Here is a 17,012-nt window from a genome sequence, read left to right on the forward strand (position 1 = left end):
GCAAAGGAAAGCGGGGGGGCTCAAGCAAAGCTTGGGACCCGCCAGAGGAAAGAAACCCGGCGGCTCCCCGAATGCTGCCGGACCCCGCGAGGGGGGGAGAGGGAGCCGACACGCATGCACACGCGTGCCAGGACGGCGCAGCGTGCCTCACCTCGCTTCTGCATGAAGCTGAAGAGGTCGTCCAGGAACTCTTTCCTCTTGGGGTCGCTGTCCAGCTCGTACAGCTGCGCAGAGAAAGGAGAGAGAGGATCAGTCGCGAGGCACCCGTGGAGATATTCACTCCAGCCCCCCTTCACCCCCAGCCCCATGTCAGAGGGGGCTGATCCTGCGGGACAGAGCGGATCCTTTGGAACAAAGCACCATTTCCACGGTGGCAGGAGCTTGGGGGAACACGGATGCCCGATACGTGGCCCGGCCTGCGCCTCTGGAAATCTAGACCCCAGCTTTTCGGCTCAGCCTTATTGGGGAGAGCGGGGGCTTTGCTCCAACCGCAGTAACTTAGCAAAGCCACCCTCTTCCCAAGCACGGGGGCCGTGTGATGCAGCACTCACTGGTTTCCCCAGGGAGGGGATGAGACAAGAGCAACAGGCCAAGTGCCCCCACCTGGAAGCTTAGTTATAGGGCTCGTGCCCAGGTCTTGGGAGAGGGGTGGCCTCGGCACTGGAGGGGGGATGCAGCCGAATGCACGAGAGGCTATGAGCCGTGTTGACGCTGCGGTCGCAGGGGCCAACCCAAGCCCCAGATCGAGTCCAGATCGCTCCGGGGACTCCCGGAGACCTGACACGCGGGGCGCCTTGCTGTCCCCAGCTCCCCAACCAGGGCTGACGCCAGCCGAGACCGGCATGAGCCCCGTCCCCTTGAACGACGACTCGGTGACGTGGGCTGCTCTGATCCTCTGGAGAGCGTTCAAGGGCAACCCAAGGGAGCTAGGCATCGGATGGGAATGCATGCACACTAGGAGCCAGGTGCCTAAATCCCCCAGGGCCCTTGGCTTGAAAATCTCAACCTTATGCCCGGGCAGGGCAGCAAGACGCTAGTCCCGGGGACTGTGGGTGCTTGTCAGGACTGAGGCTAGTCCTCCTGGATCCAACCTTTATCTAGGAGGCGGCGAAAGCTGCTGTTAGTACCCGGCTTGGGGGAGATGCCCCCCGTGGTCCTCCCAAGGAGTGATGCTTGAGGGGCTTCGCCAGCCCAGCTGATCTGTACTGCTGATGCTCTGCTGCCGTGACCCGCACCACTTGAGCTGAAGGGGCAGCCCCAGTCTCTGGCAACAGTAGTAGGATCGCTGGGAAGTCGGGAAGCAGCGATGTTTCCTCCCTGAGAAGAGGCACCACTTGTGGCAGCGCTGGGGTTCAGAGACAGCACGAGAAGATCGGAGCAGGGGGTTCGACGGCCAGATCCTAGAGCCGGCAAAGGGAGCCCAGCTAGAATAGCCCCTCTCGGTGCCCACTCGCTAAAGAGAAACCCCGTGGCCGAGACGAGGGGGTTGCCATCCCTGTGCCCTTTGTTACATGTACGCGCACACGTGGGTCCTGATCCCACCTGGAGGCCCTAAGGGACTACGCAACACTAGCAGCAACAATGACGGGACCACACAGGATGCCCCCCACCATGCATGTCCCAGCGGGGTCCTGTGGATACGGAGGCCACAAGCCATTATGAGAAAATCCTTTGCCAAGGGCGCGCTCTCTCCTGGGTGACGTGGCAGCCGGCAGGATCAAGCAGGCAGGGCACGAGGAGGGAGGAGAGGTAGCTGCATGTTGAAGCCCGAGCCGCTCCTGTCGCAAGCATTTCTGAGCGATCTTTTGCACCGAAGGGTGGCCCAGATCACCCATTCCCTGCTCAGAGCACAGCCCTGACCTTCTTGGACACGTACCCAGGAGCAGTGCAAAACCCCGGCCCCCAATAGCCCGGGCCTCAGATCCCTTGCAGCTATTTTTAGCTTCATCTGCGTTCTCGGTCCAGCACGTGACACACTCAACGAGCTGGCCCCTCTGCGCCACAGGCCTCCGACCGCCCAGCCAGGGCCATGCAGAGAGGCCCGCAGGAAGCTCACAGCAGCAGGCCTGGAAGTTTTTCGCAGCAGCGGCCACCTACCTGCTCCACCAACATCCTACCGCCTGCCCCAGGAGCCCCTGGACCTGGACGCTATCGTGTAAGGGGCTGTACAAGCAATAGCAGAGACTGTAATGGCCAGTGGCAGGACGTGCGCTGCAGCTGGTCCATTAGAGGATCCCAGTCTATCACCAGTCAACAGGCTGCCTAGAGAAGTTATGGGCTCTCTGTCCCTGGACATTTCCAAGAGCAGGAGGCTTGGCTGGGCTGGTTTAGTCCGAGCGGACCCTGCTTGGACTAGATGTGACCTCGTGAGGTCCCTTCTGGCCCGACTTCCCAACGATCCTACTACTGCCGCCAGAGACTGGGGCTGCCCCTTCAACTCAAGCGGTGCAGGTGCATTTGGGGGCCTCTGAGCTGACCCCTGGGCTCTCCCATCCCAAATGGGCTGGCATCAAACGATGCCAACTCCTGCCAGCTTGCATCAGCCTCCTAATGACGTGGTAATGTTGCCGCGGCTGCTGCGCTTCTACGCTAGGACCCAGCTCATCCCAGTAGGTCAGAATCTGTCCTGACCTACTTGCAAGTGCCACCTTTCTGCATCCGCAAGAGCTGGGTTCCCTCCCTGCCAGCTGCATGTTAGGATACCCAAGGCGCGAGCCCCAGGCCAGTTAGATGAAGCAAATGCAGGGCGACCAGCCCTGCACTGAGCCTTCACCGTGTGCAGCTGGGAGATGTTTCTAAGAGCCCCAACAGGGAGATCTCCTGATGCACGAGAGACTCATCCTAGCTGTCGAGCCCTGGCCCCACCTCTTGTTTTGACAGCAGATCACATTCCAGGTGTGATTTACGGGAGCAAGCGTTGCTGGCTTAAGAGGAGAAGGTGGTGGGGGCAAAAAAAAAAGATCTCGATACGTGTGGATAAAGCTGTGCTGGAAGCAGGATCCCCGAGTCTCTGCACAGGGGACATTGGTAAGGCTGCTCATCTCTTTGATGAGCAGCCCAATGAATGAGCAAGCAGGGCGCCTGGATGAGGACAAAAGCCAGCACCCAAGCAACGGCAGCTTGGTACAGTAAACGAGAATGCAAACTGCACGGTCCTATTGCTGATGCATCATCCGAGAGAGAAAGCGTCTGTCTGTCCGTCTCCATCTCCCCCATAACTGGCCCATGTAGGGCTCCGAGAGGTTGATTTTTGCAGCTGTGGAAAGTACCAACTCAATGCTTGCTTCTCTTCTTGCTGAAGCTTTTCCACTGCGCAACTCCAATCCGGGCAGGTGCTTTTTGCAACAACAATAAAAAAGTCTGCAGAAAATTTGACTGCCCCAGATAACTGCTTCCTACCGCTACCAGGCAGGAGCTAACGTGCTGCACCGCTATAGCCTCACGTACATCCTTCCCCTTCTCTTGCCCTATCTTCATCTCCAGCATCCTTAGCGGAAGGCAACTGCTGTAGATCAAGGACTATTCTCCTTGCCTGGTCCACGCACACCGCACACACCCAGCTCACCCTACGGTACTTGAGTTAATATTTGCAGAGTCCACCCTGGGAAAAGCCTGGGGAGATGGGAAGGCCTGACCGGGGTGGATGGAGAGCGAACGTGCTGCATTAGTCATGATGTGCACAGTTCAAAAGCCACCGGCGGCTCATGGTTGGTGTCCCCATGAGAGGCCTCTGGGGCCGTGTCTGCACCCCTGCCCGGGCAGCACCAGGAAGGATGACCCAACCGAGCAGCAAGCAGGCTAGACCCAGGGCTGAAGGTCCAGAGTGCCATGGCGAAGAGGCTTTGGCACTCGGCTCTGTGCAGGTCAGCAGGATCGGGCCCCTGGGGAGGGCATGCATCCTCTGTATGGGGCGGGGGGAAGCCCACAATCATTCATAGAGGGGCTGGCTGAATCCCTGCAGCTCTTTGCGGGGAGGGACCACGTCTATGAAAGGACACGTCTCTCCCAGCAACACGGATCCAAGCCCCCTCCACCAGTGCTGACTCCGCTGCAGCCCCCCGAGCTGGCATACGCAGCCCTTCCCCTGCCCGCCAGCCCGTCTCCGCGCCAAGCACCGCTCGCTTTTCTCAATGATGATCTTGAACGCCTGCCAGCGGAGCTGGGGCCTCGGGGGCTGCCGTGCCACAGCTATATATACCAATGCATCACCCAGCAGGCGCGTCCCACGGGCCACGCACCGCACCGTCGCAGATCAGCACCGGGGAACCCAGACGCGATTCCTGCTGCTCCCTGCTTGCCCAGAGCCGCGTGGACTGTTATGGCACTGTCCTCACCTGGATCCCACCCCTCTGCCCCTGCCCCCCCGCCGTGACTATCGGTTTACCTGCTTCTGCTATCTGTATCAGGGGGTTTCAAGCCTTCCTGGGGGCTGCAGCCCAGGCTGGGGACGGTGACCGAGCTGTGCCGATGCTCCTGCTCCAGGGTCAGCCCTGATCACCACATCTGGGGTCAGGAGGGATTTTACCCCATGGTCAGACAGGCATGGATGTGAGCAGTCATGGGGGGGTTGGGGGGGGAGTCGCCTTTCTCTGTATCAGGGGCTCAGCCTATCTGGGATCCCCAATTGTACATTAACAACCTGGTGGCAGGAGCGGACCTGAGCCTTGCAATTCCTCTCCAAGAGATGGCACCAATAATGGGGATGCCCCGGGTAAACCATAACCTGGAAGTCACCAAGCCACTCTGCCAGCCCCGATGCAGAAGCTGCCTGCATCACAGCCCCTACCTGCAAGCCCAACTTCTTTTAAAGCTCTCCCCAAAAGCCGCGTCAGTCTAGGGACCCTGGGAATGCCAGTCTGGCAAGAAGGGGCTCTCCCCCTGCGCAGAAAGGTGGGAGACGGGCAACCTTACAGCCCTCGGGTCCTCAGGACGAAGAAGTCTGGGGGCAAGAGCAAAGAGCCACAGGACAATCCTGACACAGGGAGTGGGGCAGCAAGAGGAGTAACAGGGCACGGGGACGCAGATCGCTCTGGGAGCCCCGGACGCCCTCCCCGGAGCACGAGAGCTGCCAGGGGCGGCTTGCAAGGGAAGGGCTTTGCCGCGGCTCCCCTCCCCCTCCCCAGCTGTCGCGCCCTGTGGGGCTCATAACCTGTAAAAAGGGGCTGTCAAGGGGCCAGGGCAGAGGGACGGGCGCTCCCTGCTGCCCCCAGCTCCCTGCAGCCACCCCCACCCCGTCGCACCCTGACCCCCCAACCCCGTTGCTGCGTGGAGGAAACCGGGGGACACTCCTGAGCCGGGAAACCTCACGTTCAAATCCTTCCCTGGTGGCGTCTCAGCCACGTCCGTTTCCTGGCCCAGCCTGGCACGGTGGGGCTAGCTGCCACGCCGACCCCAACCCCCGCGCTCCCCTCCCCTCCTCCAGGATGGGGCGCCAGGCCACGGCTGCCTTCCCCCGGGGGCTCGGGGGGAATTCCCCTGCCCCGTGTCCGCTCCCGCCCTGGCGCAAAGCCATGCAGCCCCCACTTCTAGAGCGGCCTGGAGGAAGGGGAATGCGACGCTGAAGGGGGGGCGCACCCCGCTCCTCTGGCCCTGGGAACAGCTGGCGGGGCCGAGACTCCCCCCCGAGGGCGACGAGGAGGGAGCAGCCCGGGCCGTGGGAGCGGGGCTCTGATGCGAGCTGACAGACGAAGGCCGCCAGAGCCGATTCCCCCTAACAAGATTCGCTTGCCGGCAGATGCCAGCACATAATTAGGGATCGGGCTTTCCCCTGCTCGTTCCTTATGCTCCAGCAGCTCCCAGATGGCCACCCCGGCCCTGCTGCGCTAGGCGCTGGACTTACATGCTGCTTCCGCAAGGCAGGGGAGGGGACGTGACCCCTTATGCGGTAAAGGAGTAGGGGGGACGTGCCCCCCCCACTCCCTGAATGCGAAATCAGGCACTGAAGCCACTAAGTCCACCGGAGACGAGGATCTGGGGGGCAGCTGGGGTCCACACCCATGCCGGTTGGGGGAAAGGCCGTGCGAGATCACAGCCCCCCTAATCTCCCCCGGATGAGAGCACGGGGCGCAGGGAAGGGCGGGCAGGAAGCATTAGGCAGGCAGGGGAGCAGGGCAGGGTTGAGGCCAGCTCCCCGGCCCCTCAAACCCGCCGGATCACACAGAGCCGCTTGTTCTGGGCGGGGAGGACGGCTGAATGGCTGCTTTGTTCTCCCTCCAAGCAGGGTGGCCATGCAGCAGGTAGCGCGTGGCAGAGGCATGGGCAGCCGATGGGCAGCCAGGGAGGAAGGGCAAGGCCATCTAGTACCCGCGGGACCAGCTTGGAGAAACTGGGGGGGAGAGTCCTCTCGGCCCATGTAACCTTGGCCCTGTCACTTTGCCTCCCCGGGGCACCGATCCTCCCTGGTGCAAAGCCACAAACACTGGGGTGAAGAAAGGAACAACTCGACTGACAGCCTGGATGCAATTGCAGGGAGGAGACCTTTGTAAAGGGGTCGTTACTACAGGGGACACTGCACTGGGTGCCAGAGGAGACCCTACAAGCGGAGGACAGAGGTTTCAGATGGTCACGAGCCACCTGTTAACCTGGGTAGCACCCAGAACGGGTCGCCCGCTTACTGAGCCTGTTTATGAACCACTTGGAAACGTGTCCTGGGTGCAGAGCCGGCCACTCGGGGACCCTGCCGAGACATCTGTACTCCCGGAGGGCTGCAGTAGGGGCAGAGATGAATGACAGCGGAGCTGGGAGAAGCTTCATCTCCATCTTCAGGGACCTGAATCTGGTCCAATTACCAAACCAGTGGATACCGTAAAAGACCCTCCCCTGGAGCAGAGTCTGCTGCACGCAGCCCGATGCAAGCAAGTCCCTTTGCAGCCAAGCCAACAAACACTGATCCACCCATCCCCAGTAACCCCTGGGTACGGGGCACTGGCAGAGCCGAGGCCCGATGCTCAGCAGCCTCTACCGAGAATGACGGGGAACTTGGCCTCCCGCTCCCACCCGGGGTGGGGAACAACTGGCGGCGACCGTATCCCAGAGGGGAGTTTTTCACGCTGTAGAAACATGGGCCAGGGGATCTGGGGCTCAGATCCGGAAGGAGAAGTAATCCTGTGAGCGGCGCGTGCCTCTCCCTGCCTCCCACCCTTCACCAAGGCCAGGCAGAAAATGCTGACTTGCCCTGAGGATTGCAAGCAAATGAAACAAGGCGCGCGGCCAGGCCGAAGTCCATTGATCCAGCAGCTCGGAGCCCCTTGGTGCAGAAAGAGGGCCGCGGGGGGCTGGTTTTCCAAGGCAGGGAGCCCCGTGCTCGGTGGAAGCCAGGTCCCTTTGCCAGCATGTCGGGCGAGGCAGCTCAAAATGCAGAGGGAGCAGACGCTTTGCCGAACGCAGGATGGGAGATAAGCAGCACATCCTGGGTTTATTAGGGCCCCCCCTCCCCTCGCTATACAAATAGCAAGAATGTTTTCCATACCCTGAAGGAGGCTGAGCGGCTCAGCCCTGGAGATGATGCTTCCCGAAGACACTACCAATGGCAGAGGCGGCCTTTTGGCCTGGGCTAGGTCGGGGAGAAGTCTGCCCTGGCCCTTGAAAGGGGGCTGGGGCTCTGTGTCACCCCCCCCGAGTCCACAGTGTGACCCCAGGACTAGTGGCAGGTGTGGCTGACCACTGGCTTTAGCAGGCCAGCGCGCTGTGTCTTCATTAGGACACCAGATGCAGGCTCGGGTTTGCTAAGGCCAGGTGACGAAATCGAATTTTTGTAGCATCTCACGAGTTTAACAGGCCGACGGGAAGCGTTCCCACCTAGCGGAGCACCCCAAGTTGCAAACGCAGCTTTTTTCTTTTTCTTAGCACAGTCACCTCCTGGGGAAAGAAAGAACCCCCACAAACCTTTCGGGCGTCCATTCACAATATTTCCCCCTCTGAAACGCCTTTAAAAGATGGCACTTGGTCAAGCCACTAAGCTTTCGTTGCTCCACTGGCTTTACGTGCGCAAGGGCAGAGACGAGCAAAAGCAAAGAAATCAGGACGAGTGACTTCCATAAATCCTGCACAGGATTTCCTTGCATTGATGACATCCTTGTTGTGCATTTAGCACCTCATTTCCCACGTAGATGTCTCCGTGCCACGTAGGGTTTTTTCCCCCTCCACCCCCTTCAGCTGAAAGGAGGAGGGTGGCAGGCGCAAAAATAAATGCGAAATCCCAAAGTGCTTTTTTTTGGCCTTTTACGGCCCACGAAACTTGCAAGGGCTCAGGGCAGACAGCTTCGAGACGGGCTCTTTCTTGATGATAACTGAGGAACTGAAATTGGTTTGAGCAAGATGTGAAACTGGCCCAGCCGTCAGCGAGGCTCCAGCTGGATGGCAGCTACCTGTTACGCCACCGCACTGAAATTAGCAGGTGCAGGAGAGCAGAGTGTGGGTTTGGGCAGATTTTCACACACTGCGAAGCAGTGCTATTAAAAGCCCCCAACCAGGGAGGCGATTCAAGGTTGCGAGGGGCTGTGCAAATGGATTGAAGGGCTCTGTGCGGCGTGAGGGTGCAGGGAAAGCCAGCCCTGCACTTGCAAGACCTGCGACGATCAGGCAAATTGCAATCGTACCGCAGCGGTACCTACACGCTTCTGCTGAGATGAGGCCTGGCTAGGGTAGGAAGGCATCAGGCCCAAAGAGCGTGCAGCCAAAACGGGACACATGGAAGGCAATGGATTTGCTTTGGTTCATGCAAATCCTCCAGAAAACTCCTCTGGGCTGGGCTCCCCCGGCAGAGACCGTCTCCAGCTTGTCCCATGCCTGTACAGCGCCTAGCACATGTGTAGGGGGGGCCGAGTCCCTCTCTCTAGGTACAAGCCACTATCAACCTCCTCCATAACACACTTTGCTTCTAGCTGCCAGGGTTTGGATCCTGGAGACAGGCAAGGAGGGGGAAATGGGGCTCGGAAACAAATCCGTAAACCCGAAGCCTCCGCAAAGAGCTCATTGGGGGACATTTAAGAGGAGGTTGGTGCCCGGTGACAAGATTAGCTGGGGGCTCGCGGTGTAATTTCAAAGCGTGCCAGACCTGGGTACCAAAGTGGGTCTGCCCATGCGGGTGGAGAGAGGGAAGATGCCCAAGAGCTGGGTAGCAGGGGGAGCCTGGAGCGAAGCTGCCGGGTGCCACGGTGAGAACGGGCCTTACGCCACGTCCGGTTCTTCTCCATCCCCCACTACGTGGGAGATGGCACACCGGGGCTTGAGGAGCCCACTGCGTGCGGAGAACATGCCTTAGGCTGACACGGCGCCGGCAAAAAGCCCCCAGTGCCCCTGCTGCTACTGGCTAACGGAGCTGCAAGCGGTGGAGCCAGAGGCTACCGCCCTGAGATGACCACCCAGGAGAGCAGCCCTCTCTGCTAATACAGGGGCCAGGATGGCTGCCTGCACGCGGCAGAATTTCCATCCTCTTCCGCTTCCACTCTGCCGAGATCTCGACCCCGATCTAAAAGTCTCCGGACAGTCGCCACCCCGTAAAGGAGACCGCAGCAGTGGACAAGGCAGGCCGGCAGCAGCCACGGGAGATCGGCGGACACAATAGTGAGAGCCAGCCCATCCTCCCTGGTAGCTTTCCAGCCCAGGCATTTAGTGCACATTCTTATGCCATTAGCCGACGAGTGGATTAACGTTTCAAGGCAGATTACGCTCAAATCCCAGCCGGTTGACTTTAAATGGGCTTGGGGAGAACACTTCCCCCGTCTCAACAATGCCAGGAATGCCGGAGCCAGCGCAGCACACGCCAGACCCACCGGGTCCCCTGCCCCCCTCGGGGGAACGCGCATCAGGCAGATCTGCGTAGGAAAGACGGAGCGGGATCCGCGGAGCAAAATGGACGTGGGGTGGGGAAGACGAGCTGCGCTTTCCGCTCCCACCCAGTCCCTCATCGGCAGGGGAAAGCTCAGGTCGGATAAACCCAGCCCCACCATTCAAAGTGCAAACTGGAATTAAAATAGGCAGAGGAAAGCTCTGACGTGAGGCCGCCTTTTAATAAAGCAGACACCCTGCAACTTCAGGGCTTTACGCTGGAGCCAGACAAATCTTTTAATCAAACCACCCGGCTGCCAATTCACCTCTGAGAGCTTTCGGCCCCGCCGCCCTGCCAGGGCTTTATATAGAGCAGTGAGTTTGCAAACTGAGGCCCGGCTCGTTTGAGCCAAGGTCCCCGTCGGAAGGTGCCGGCTCTGGGCTTTCACTCATTTTCTGACTCGGGGGTGGGGGGGGAAACCCCTACTAGAGCAATTCTTCTGTTGCAAAGATCTCAGATGGGGACGAACGGCGAGGGCTCTCCGGATTCCTACAGGAAGCCTCTGGATTTCTCTTGTGAAACGTGCAGAGGTGCCTGCGCGCTTGACGGCACAAATACTGCTCAGCGCATCACTGCACTCTTAAAAGGGTCTCGAGGCACCCCAGGATGCTGGGGAGAAACCCCAATATAGTCTCCTATCCTCTCAAGGAAGAGCTACTCTAAAAGGTTTGATCCTGAAATGATTCAGTGAAGTCAAACCTACCCCGGCTCCCAGTCCTGCTGATGCCAAAAAGCAGTGCACCCTCCTGCAAAAAGCAGAGATGATTTTTAATGAACAGAACGCCCCACAAAACGAACAGGTCTTTTCTTCTTCTTTTTTTTAAATTTACCTTCTGGTTCCCGGCTTACTGGGGGGGGGATAAAAAAAAGTCAGCCTGTTGAGCTCTCATCTCCGAAGCAAGATTAGGGTTATATCAGGCACGACAAGCAGGGCCTGCCCTGGGCCAGGGCTGATCCCATCTCTCTGCTTTCTCCACCAGTCCCGACCCCTTTGGTAGCAGGGAGGTCACCCCGATTTTCCACTCCTCTCCATCCACGTGGCATCTCTAAGAGACAGGGCGTGCTGAATCGGGGGGTGAGTCCCCCACCCAGAGCCAGCCACAGCTGAGCTGGGCGCTCCTCCGCCCTGCCTGGGTGAGGGCAGGGACCACAGGGAAAGAAGCCTCACCCATGTGTAACAAGGGCATGTCGCCTTTTGTCGCCCCATTGTTAGGCCGCTGTGTGCACTGGAGTCCTTGGCCCGGCCCAGCCCCGCAGGGGGGCTTATCGCTTCAGCACCCGGCTGGGAAAGACCCCCAGTAGGGAACAGCCCAGGGAGGAATTGGAAGAGCAGCAGAGGACCCAGCGGCGCCAGGACGCTGCACGATGCCCAGATCCCGGATATGTCTGCTATGTGCGCGAGTGTCCTGCAGCCCTTCGAGACCCTCGCCAAGGTCTCGGGGTAGGAGGGCATCTCCTGGGACTGGGTCTGCACATGCCAGCTCGCTGCCACCTCCAATGCTCACATCCTCGTGTTCAAGCTATGAACAGGGGAACGGGACAATGTTCCTGATCTGCCTTCTCCAACTCACCCCGCTTTCTACTTTCTCACCCACAGTGCTGGCCGGAGACCTGGGAGCCAATCTCCTACTCTGCCACTGATTCCCTATGTTGCCTTGGCCAAGTCACTTGACCCATCTGCACCCCTCCACCCTACCAAGGAAAAATAATCAATCTGCTATCACTCTGTCTGTTTAGACCACCCGTTCTCACTTTCTGCACATATACAGCACCTAGCACGCCAGGGCCCATTGCAACCATGCAAGGAGGCCAGACTGTGAGGCTCTAAACGGTGCAAAGCACAGGACCCTAGAAGTGGGGCGGATGCCTTCCACAAGCAGCTCCGCAAAAAAGAGCAGGAGAGGGGCTCCGTTCGTGCCTGGAGAGAGGTTCACTTTCCTCGAAGGCGGAGAAGCAGGTACATAAAAATAACTATTTGGAAAGAAATGGGGATGAAATTAAGGGTCTGTGGGAAAGTGGGGATGTTTAGTTCAGAAGGAACAAGAGACAGGGGGCACTGATAACGCTTTCTGAACAGCTGAAAGGCTGCCACGAAGATGGGGAAGCCTCGTTCTCCCTTTGCACAGAGAGCGGGTGGCATCCAGAGCGCAGGGAAAAGTTCCCAGCTGCAAGAAGGGCACAGCCGTGGGAGCCCCAGCCGGGGAAAGGGTGCAATCCCTGCACTGGAGACTCAAGAGGCTAGACGGGCGTCTGCCTCAGATGCTGCAGAGCCAACAGGCCCTGCCTTGGCACGGGGGGGATGACCTTTGAGATCCGCTCCAGGATGCTGGACTTCCCAATTGTCCTCCCGGCCCTAGGATGGGAGCCAGACACGGCCTAGCTAGGGATGTACCTGTTGCACCCTTTCATTAAAGTCTAGGCTTTGTAATGACTCCCGACTGCACGGTCTCAGCCTTTGTCTCCCGGCAAAGCAGGGAGGGGCCTGCCCACACCGAGATGCTGGCATCCATGCCAGGAGAGGGGCGCGTTGCATAGACGTTAGGACGCAACGGCGCTCTGATCCTTGCAGAGCCGTCACGGAGCCGGTGCGCGTTGCGGGGGCGACCCCGGGGAGCCCTGTCCGGCTGCCTTCCTCCCTGCTCCAAGGCTTGGAAAGCCACCTTCACGGGGAGGCTTTGCCGGGAGAGGCCGCGGGGGCCCCCGGATGCTTTTAAGTGCAAGCTGGACAGGCCCCCTGCCTGGGCTGGTTTCGCCCGAGCAGATGCTGCCTGGAGCCGGGGGTGGGGGGCCGCGCTCGCTGACCCGAGGGCCCTGCCAGCTCACGCCGGCTACCGTTTCGTGGTTATTTATGGCCGAGCAAAGAGGATGTAAAGAGCAAACCCGCCACGCCCCATGCAGCGGGAACGGGCCCCTGCCTTCATGCGGGGAGGGATGGAGAAGCAGCCCGGCTCCCCCTGTTCAATGGGGGGGAAGAGCTTACAATCCCCGCGGGCTGAGGCCATCCCAGCAACGTGGCCTTATAAGGAAGCGGAACGGCTCCGAACCAGGCGGCCAGAAGGGGCTGCGGTCAGGCCCCCGAGTTTCGGGAGCGCTCGCGGGCCGCCCCCTCCTCCCCCTTGGGAAGCGGTGGGGGTGGGGGCCGGCCCTGCCCAGATCTGTCCGAGCCTGCGCCCCGGTGCTGGAATGCGGCTCCGTGCCCCTCGGAGCCGCATTCCAGAGCCAGCCACGGCCCCGCCAACGCCCCGGCGGTCGCCGGGCCAAGGGGCAGAGTGAAGCAAGCGGCCGGCTGGAGGCACGGGACCAGAACCAGCCGCCTGCAACCTCTTCCCCGGCTGCAGAGGCAAACACACACTTTGCCCTTTGGGCCTCCTGCCCCCCCAGGCTTCAGGCACAGCCCCTCCGCCACGCTAGCCCTTCTTAGCGAGCCCGCACAGGGAGGGCTGCACAGGGAGGGCACGGGGCGCTTGGGGGTGACGCCAACGCGCGGTTTGCGATGAAGTCAGGCGAGGGGGGGAGGACCCGGGGGTCCTGGCTCCCCGTCTCGCCCCCAAGCTGCTCCGCACAATGTCTGATGGCCAGCAGGTGCCAACTGCAACGCCCGCAAGATTTAAGCCAGGAGGCAGTGCCCCGATGCATGCTAGTGGGCTGGGACAGCGAGGTCCCTCTGGGGGAAGGCGGCTGCCACACGGCCAGCCGCAACCTGGGAAGCCGAAAGGATTTTTTTGGGAGCAGCTGGCGGGAGCTCGGCTTTAAAGACCCCCTCCACTGGTACGCCCGGAAGAGCCTAATGCAAGAAGCGGGCAACATGCGTGTAGAGCTGGGCATCTCTGCCCAGAGGCTGGGGCGCTGTTGGGTGCAGCACCCCTGGGGAGAGCAGAAAGCCCTGCCAGGTGCCCGGCAGCACCACAGGAGTGGCATCGCTCCCCGCCCGGCCGCTCCCGGCTGGGGGCCAGTGTCAGCGGCCAACAATGCGGGTGTCACCCTGGCCCAGGAGGCCATTCACCGGGAGAATTAGTGCCTGTTTAACCTCGTGACCCCCATTGTCCTCGTTTTGTAGCTGCCTTCCCCTCTGCTACCTCGAGGGGAAAGCCTGCATGGCCTGGAAGGGGGGCAGGGGACACGGCGGGAGGAGAGGGCAGGGAGCGCGCCCTCCGGCTCACTGGCTCTGGTGGAAGCGAGCGATCCCATCGCGGCCTAATCCTGCCAAGCCCTGCAAGGGGGTGGGGGGAGTCGTGCTGGATCGGGCCCATGTTGCTTTGCTGCCCAGCAGGATGTGGGGTTTGCAAAGCCCGGCAGGGCAGATCTCAAAGGGCAGTGCCAAGCGCGCATCCTTCACTAGCGCAAGACAGTGCAACTCTGCTGGAATCGGCTCTGCTGACACCGGCAGCCCCCGCGGGAGACAGGGCCATGCCACTGCCCTCCCCCGTGGGGGTGGGGGGGTCCTTCAGGGGATTGAGGTGCCAACACCCAACTCCAAAGGGAACTAAGAGCCTGGCCCAAAGTCATGCAGGGACCTAGCCGGGTCACCAGCCCTGAACGGAGCTTTTCCCCCCTGGAGACATCTCTGGAGCTCGCAAACCCACGAGATCGCCACAGCACGGGAAAGTTGCAGAGCTCAAACAAACAGGCGCCTCGGCTGGGGCCGGGGAGCGCAGAGCTGTGCTCTCAGCTGCATTTCAAAGAACCTGGCGATGAAGGGGGCTGAGCAGCTGGACATCAGGGGCCTTACTGTGACTTAAAGCAGAGGCTGGGATTTTCCTTGCACGAGCCAGCAGGCATGGGTCTCGCTCGGACCCGAAAGGCAATGGGATTCGGGCTCCTCGCCCTGCCTGGCAATCCCTCGCGCCTCTCCTCTTCGCCCGACCAGCTGCACAGGCCGCGGCCGATGGCTCCCGACCCATCCTGTCGAACAGGAAGGCAGGCGGGGAGGAGAGGCCTTAATATCTGAACAGACTCCGTGCGGCTTAACGTCTGGCAGATAATGTCAGGCAGGGGAGCCAACGGCACGGATGGAGCCCAGCGCTGGCGCCCGTAGCAGCACCCAAGTGCCCGGCTTTCTTACTGGGGGAAGCAGACACGCGGCCTTGGTGAACAGGGCTCTGCAAGGAAGGGGGAGACTTGGGGAAAGGGGCACGGACCCAAGCAGGAGACTTTGGCTTCCCGGGCACTTTCCCAAACAGTTTGCATGACCCCCGTGGCCTTTCAAGACATCTGCTTTGATATAACACTGGGGCTGGGGGGTTTTCTTGGGAGACCTACGTTTCTAAATGCTTCCCCCATGAGAACGGCCAACAGCCCAGGGATCAGGGGACCTGAGCCCAGGACGCTTGGGTGCTCTCTGGGTAGCTCCCTGGCCTGAGCTTGGTTTGCTTCAATTCAAGTGGGTGGCAGCTGCAGAAAAGGCCCCGGGTGCCTACCACAGGGGCCAGGAAACCCTCGCCGGCCTGCAACACACAAGACCCTGGCTCCAGACACTGGTCTGCTCCAAGCCTTGTCCCTGGATCTCCCCATGGCTCATAGGGGGCACCCCCACCTCAGCCAAGCTGGGGGGCTCCATCCCTCTCCAGAGCTGCCGCCCGCACCCCAGGGAAAACAGATTTGCATTTGGAAACCAGACACCAACCACCTCAAACCTTTCTCCAGCAGCTGCAAGGGTGCATGAGCGTGTGTGCACACCCCTGACGCACCCTCCCTATCATCCCCTGCCTTCTACAAATATTAATTCAGCCAAGGCGGGCACCAGCCTGGCTGGGAAGAGAGACGGCTGCGGCTCCCCACCCCCCGGCTCTCCCTGGGGGAGTTGGGTCTGCTCCGGGTGGCTGCAGCAATGGCTGATCTTATCCCTTAGAGATGGGCATCCCTCCCTTAGAGACAGGGAAACCGAGGCATGAGAGCAGGTGAGCCGATCTTAAAAAAACAACACAGCATCAAAAACAACTCCGCGCCCTCCTTATTGCTCTGCCCTAGATCTATATGTGCCCATCGCAACAGCCGAGCCCTTTCGGTAGCATCAGCCGTGGCCTTGTTGGCGGGGGGGGGGGGGGGGGGGGGGTGCTCCACCAAACACCTGGGGAGAAGCTAGCGAGATACAGGCAAGCGCCCGTTTCATACCGAAAACGAGTGGGGGAGGACGGGGGGGGTGGGGATGCCTAGGAAAGACCTGCTCTGAAAATAGCAGCAAGGTGCCAAGGTGGGCGGCTGCTGGGCTGAAATCCCACTGTAGGCAAATGCTCTGTTGCCTGAACCGGTGCAATGAATCACCAGGGTTTTCACCGGGGCTCGTGCGCGCCGGTCTGGGGCGAGCCGGTTCCTGGAGCGTGCGGCCTCACGCCCCTGCCATGGGTTCCCGCGTGCTGGGGATGCCACGGGGTGAGGCCACGCCATGCCCCGGCGCGGGAAACCCGCCCAGCCCCAGCCCCACGGCGGAGAGCTCGGGAGCTGGAAGGCAGCCAGCAGCCGCAGCGGGTTTTGACAGGCGGCCAGCTGTGGGCCGGCGGCCCTGGGAGCCAGCGCCGCAAAGCTCTGCAGGCGTGCGGCGAGACGGAGCTGCTTTCGAGGAGGAGGGAAGCAGGCGGGCCTGCCAGCTTTGGGGTGGCACGGCGCCAGGCCTCTTGCCCGCAGGGAGTGGGAGACATCGAGGGCTGTGTCAACGTGCCGTGGGGGACACGGCCTTGGCTACGTGCCCCCAATGCACGTGCCCGCCTACCTCTGCCTCCGTCCCGAGACCACGGGCTGGGCCCAACCTTCCCACGGCAGCTCGCAGACCCCAAGACCAACCCTTCGAGGGGACCGTTTGTTGTATCCAGGCAAGCCAGGGAGCTCCTGCGTGCACCAAGCGGATCTCCATTTTGGCCCCCGTCTGCTCCATCGCTTCCAAGAGAGGCAACCACCCTCTAAGTGCAGAAGGGGACCCAGGGCAGCTCCCCCAACAGCCCCTTCCCCCCTCTCTAGGATGATACAAGCAGCGACTAAGCCATCTATCCAGCTGCGGTCAAGGAGGTGGGGTGATGCTGCCTGGCACTGCTTCGCGGACACAGAACGGGGCCTGGGGGGATGGAGCAATCAATGCAAAGGCCACGCAGTAAGGTGGTGGCACGGCACAGCTCAGCTCCATCCCCTACGGCCACCCCTTCCCCTCCGCGCTCGGTAGCAGCAATCCTCCCAGGGTCCCCAAAAGTCACGG

At 60.9% G+C, this 17,012-nt stretch overlaps 1 protein-coding gene across 6 annotated transcripts in view; it reads right to left on the reverse strand.

Annotated features, from left to right (window-relative positions):
* Nucleotides 1–17,012, reverse strand: part of ARID3A (AT-rich interaction domain 3A) — a 65,268-nt gene that overhangs the window by 14,552 nt on the left and 33,704 nt on the right. For all 6 annotated transcript variants that reach the window (XM_090028099.1, XM_090028100.1, XM_090028102.1 and 3 more), the window contains exon 4: nucleotides 152–224. In XM_090028099.1, coding sequence (XP_089884225.1) covers nucleotides 152–224 — 73 coding nt within the window. The remainder of the gene's footprint in view (nucleotides 1–151; nucleotides 225–17,012) is intronic.

This window comes from Crocodylus siamensis, chromosome 14 (genome assembly GCF_052110815.1).
Source record: "Crocodylus siamensis isolate JL-2025a chromosome 14, ASM5211081v1, whole genome shotgun sequence".
Taxonomy (NCBI): domain Eukaryota; kingdom Metazoa; phylum Chordata; order Crocodylia; family Crocodylidae; genus Crocodylus; species Crocodylus siamensis.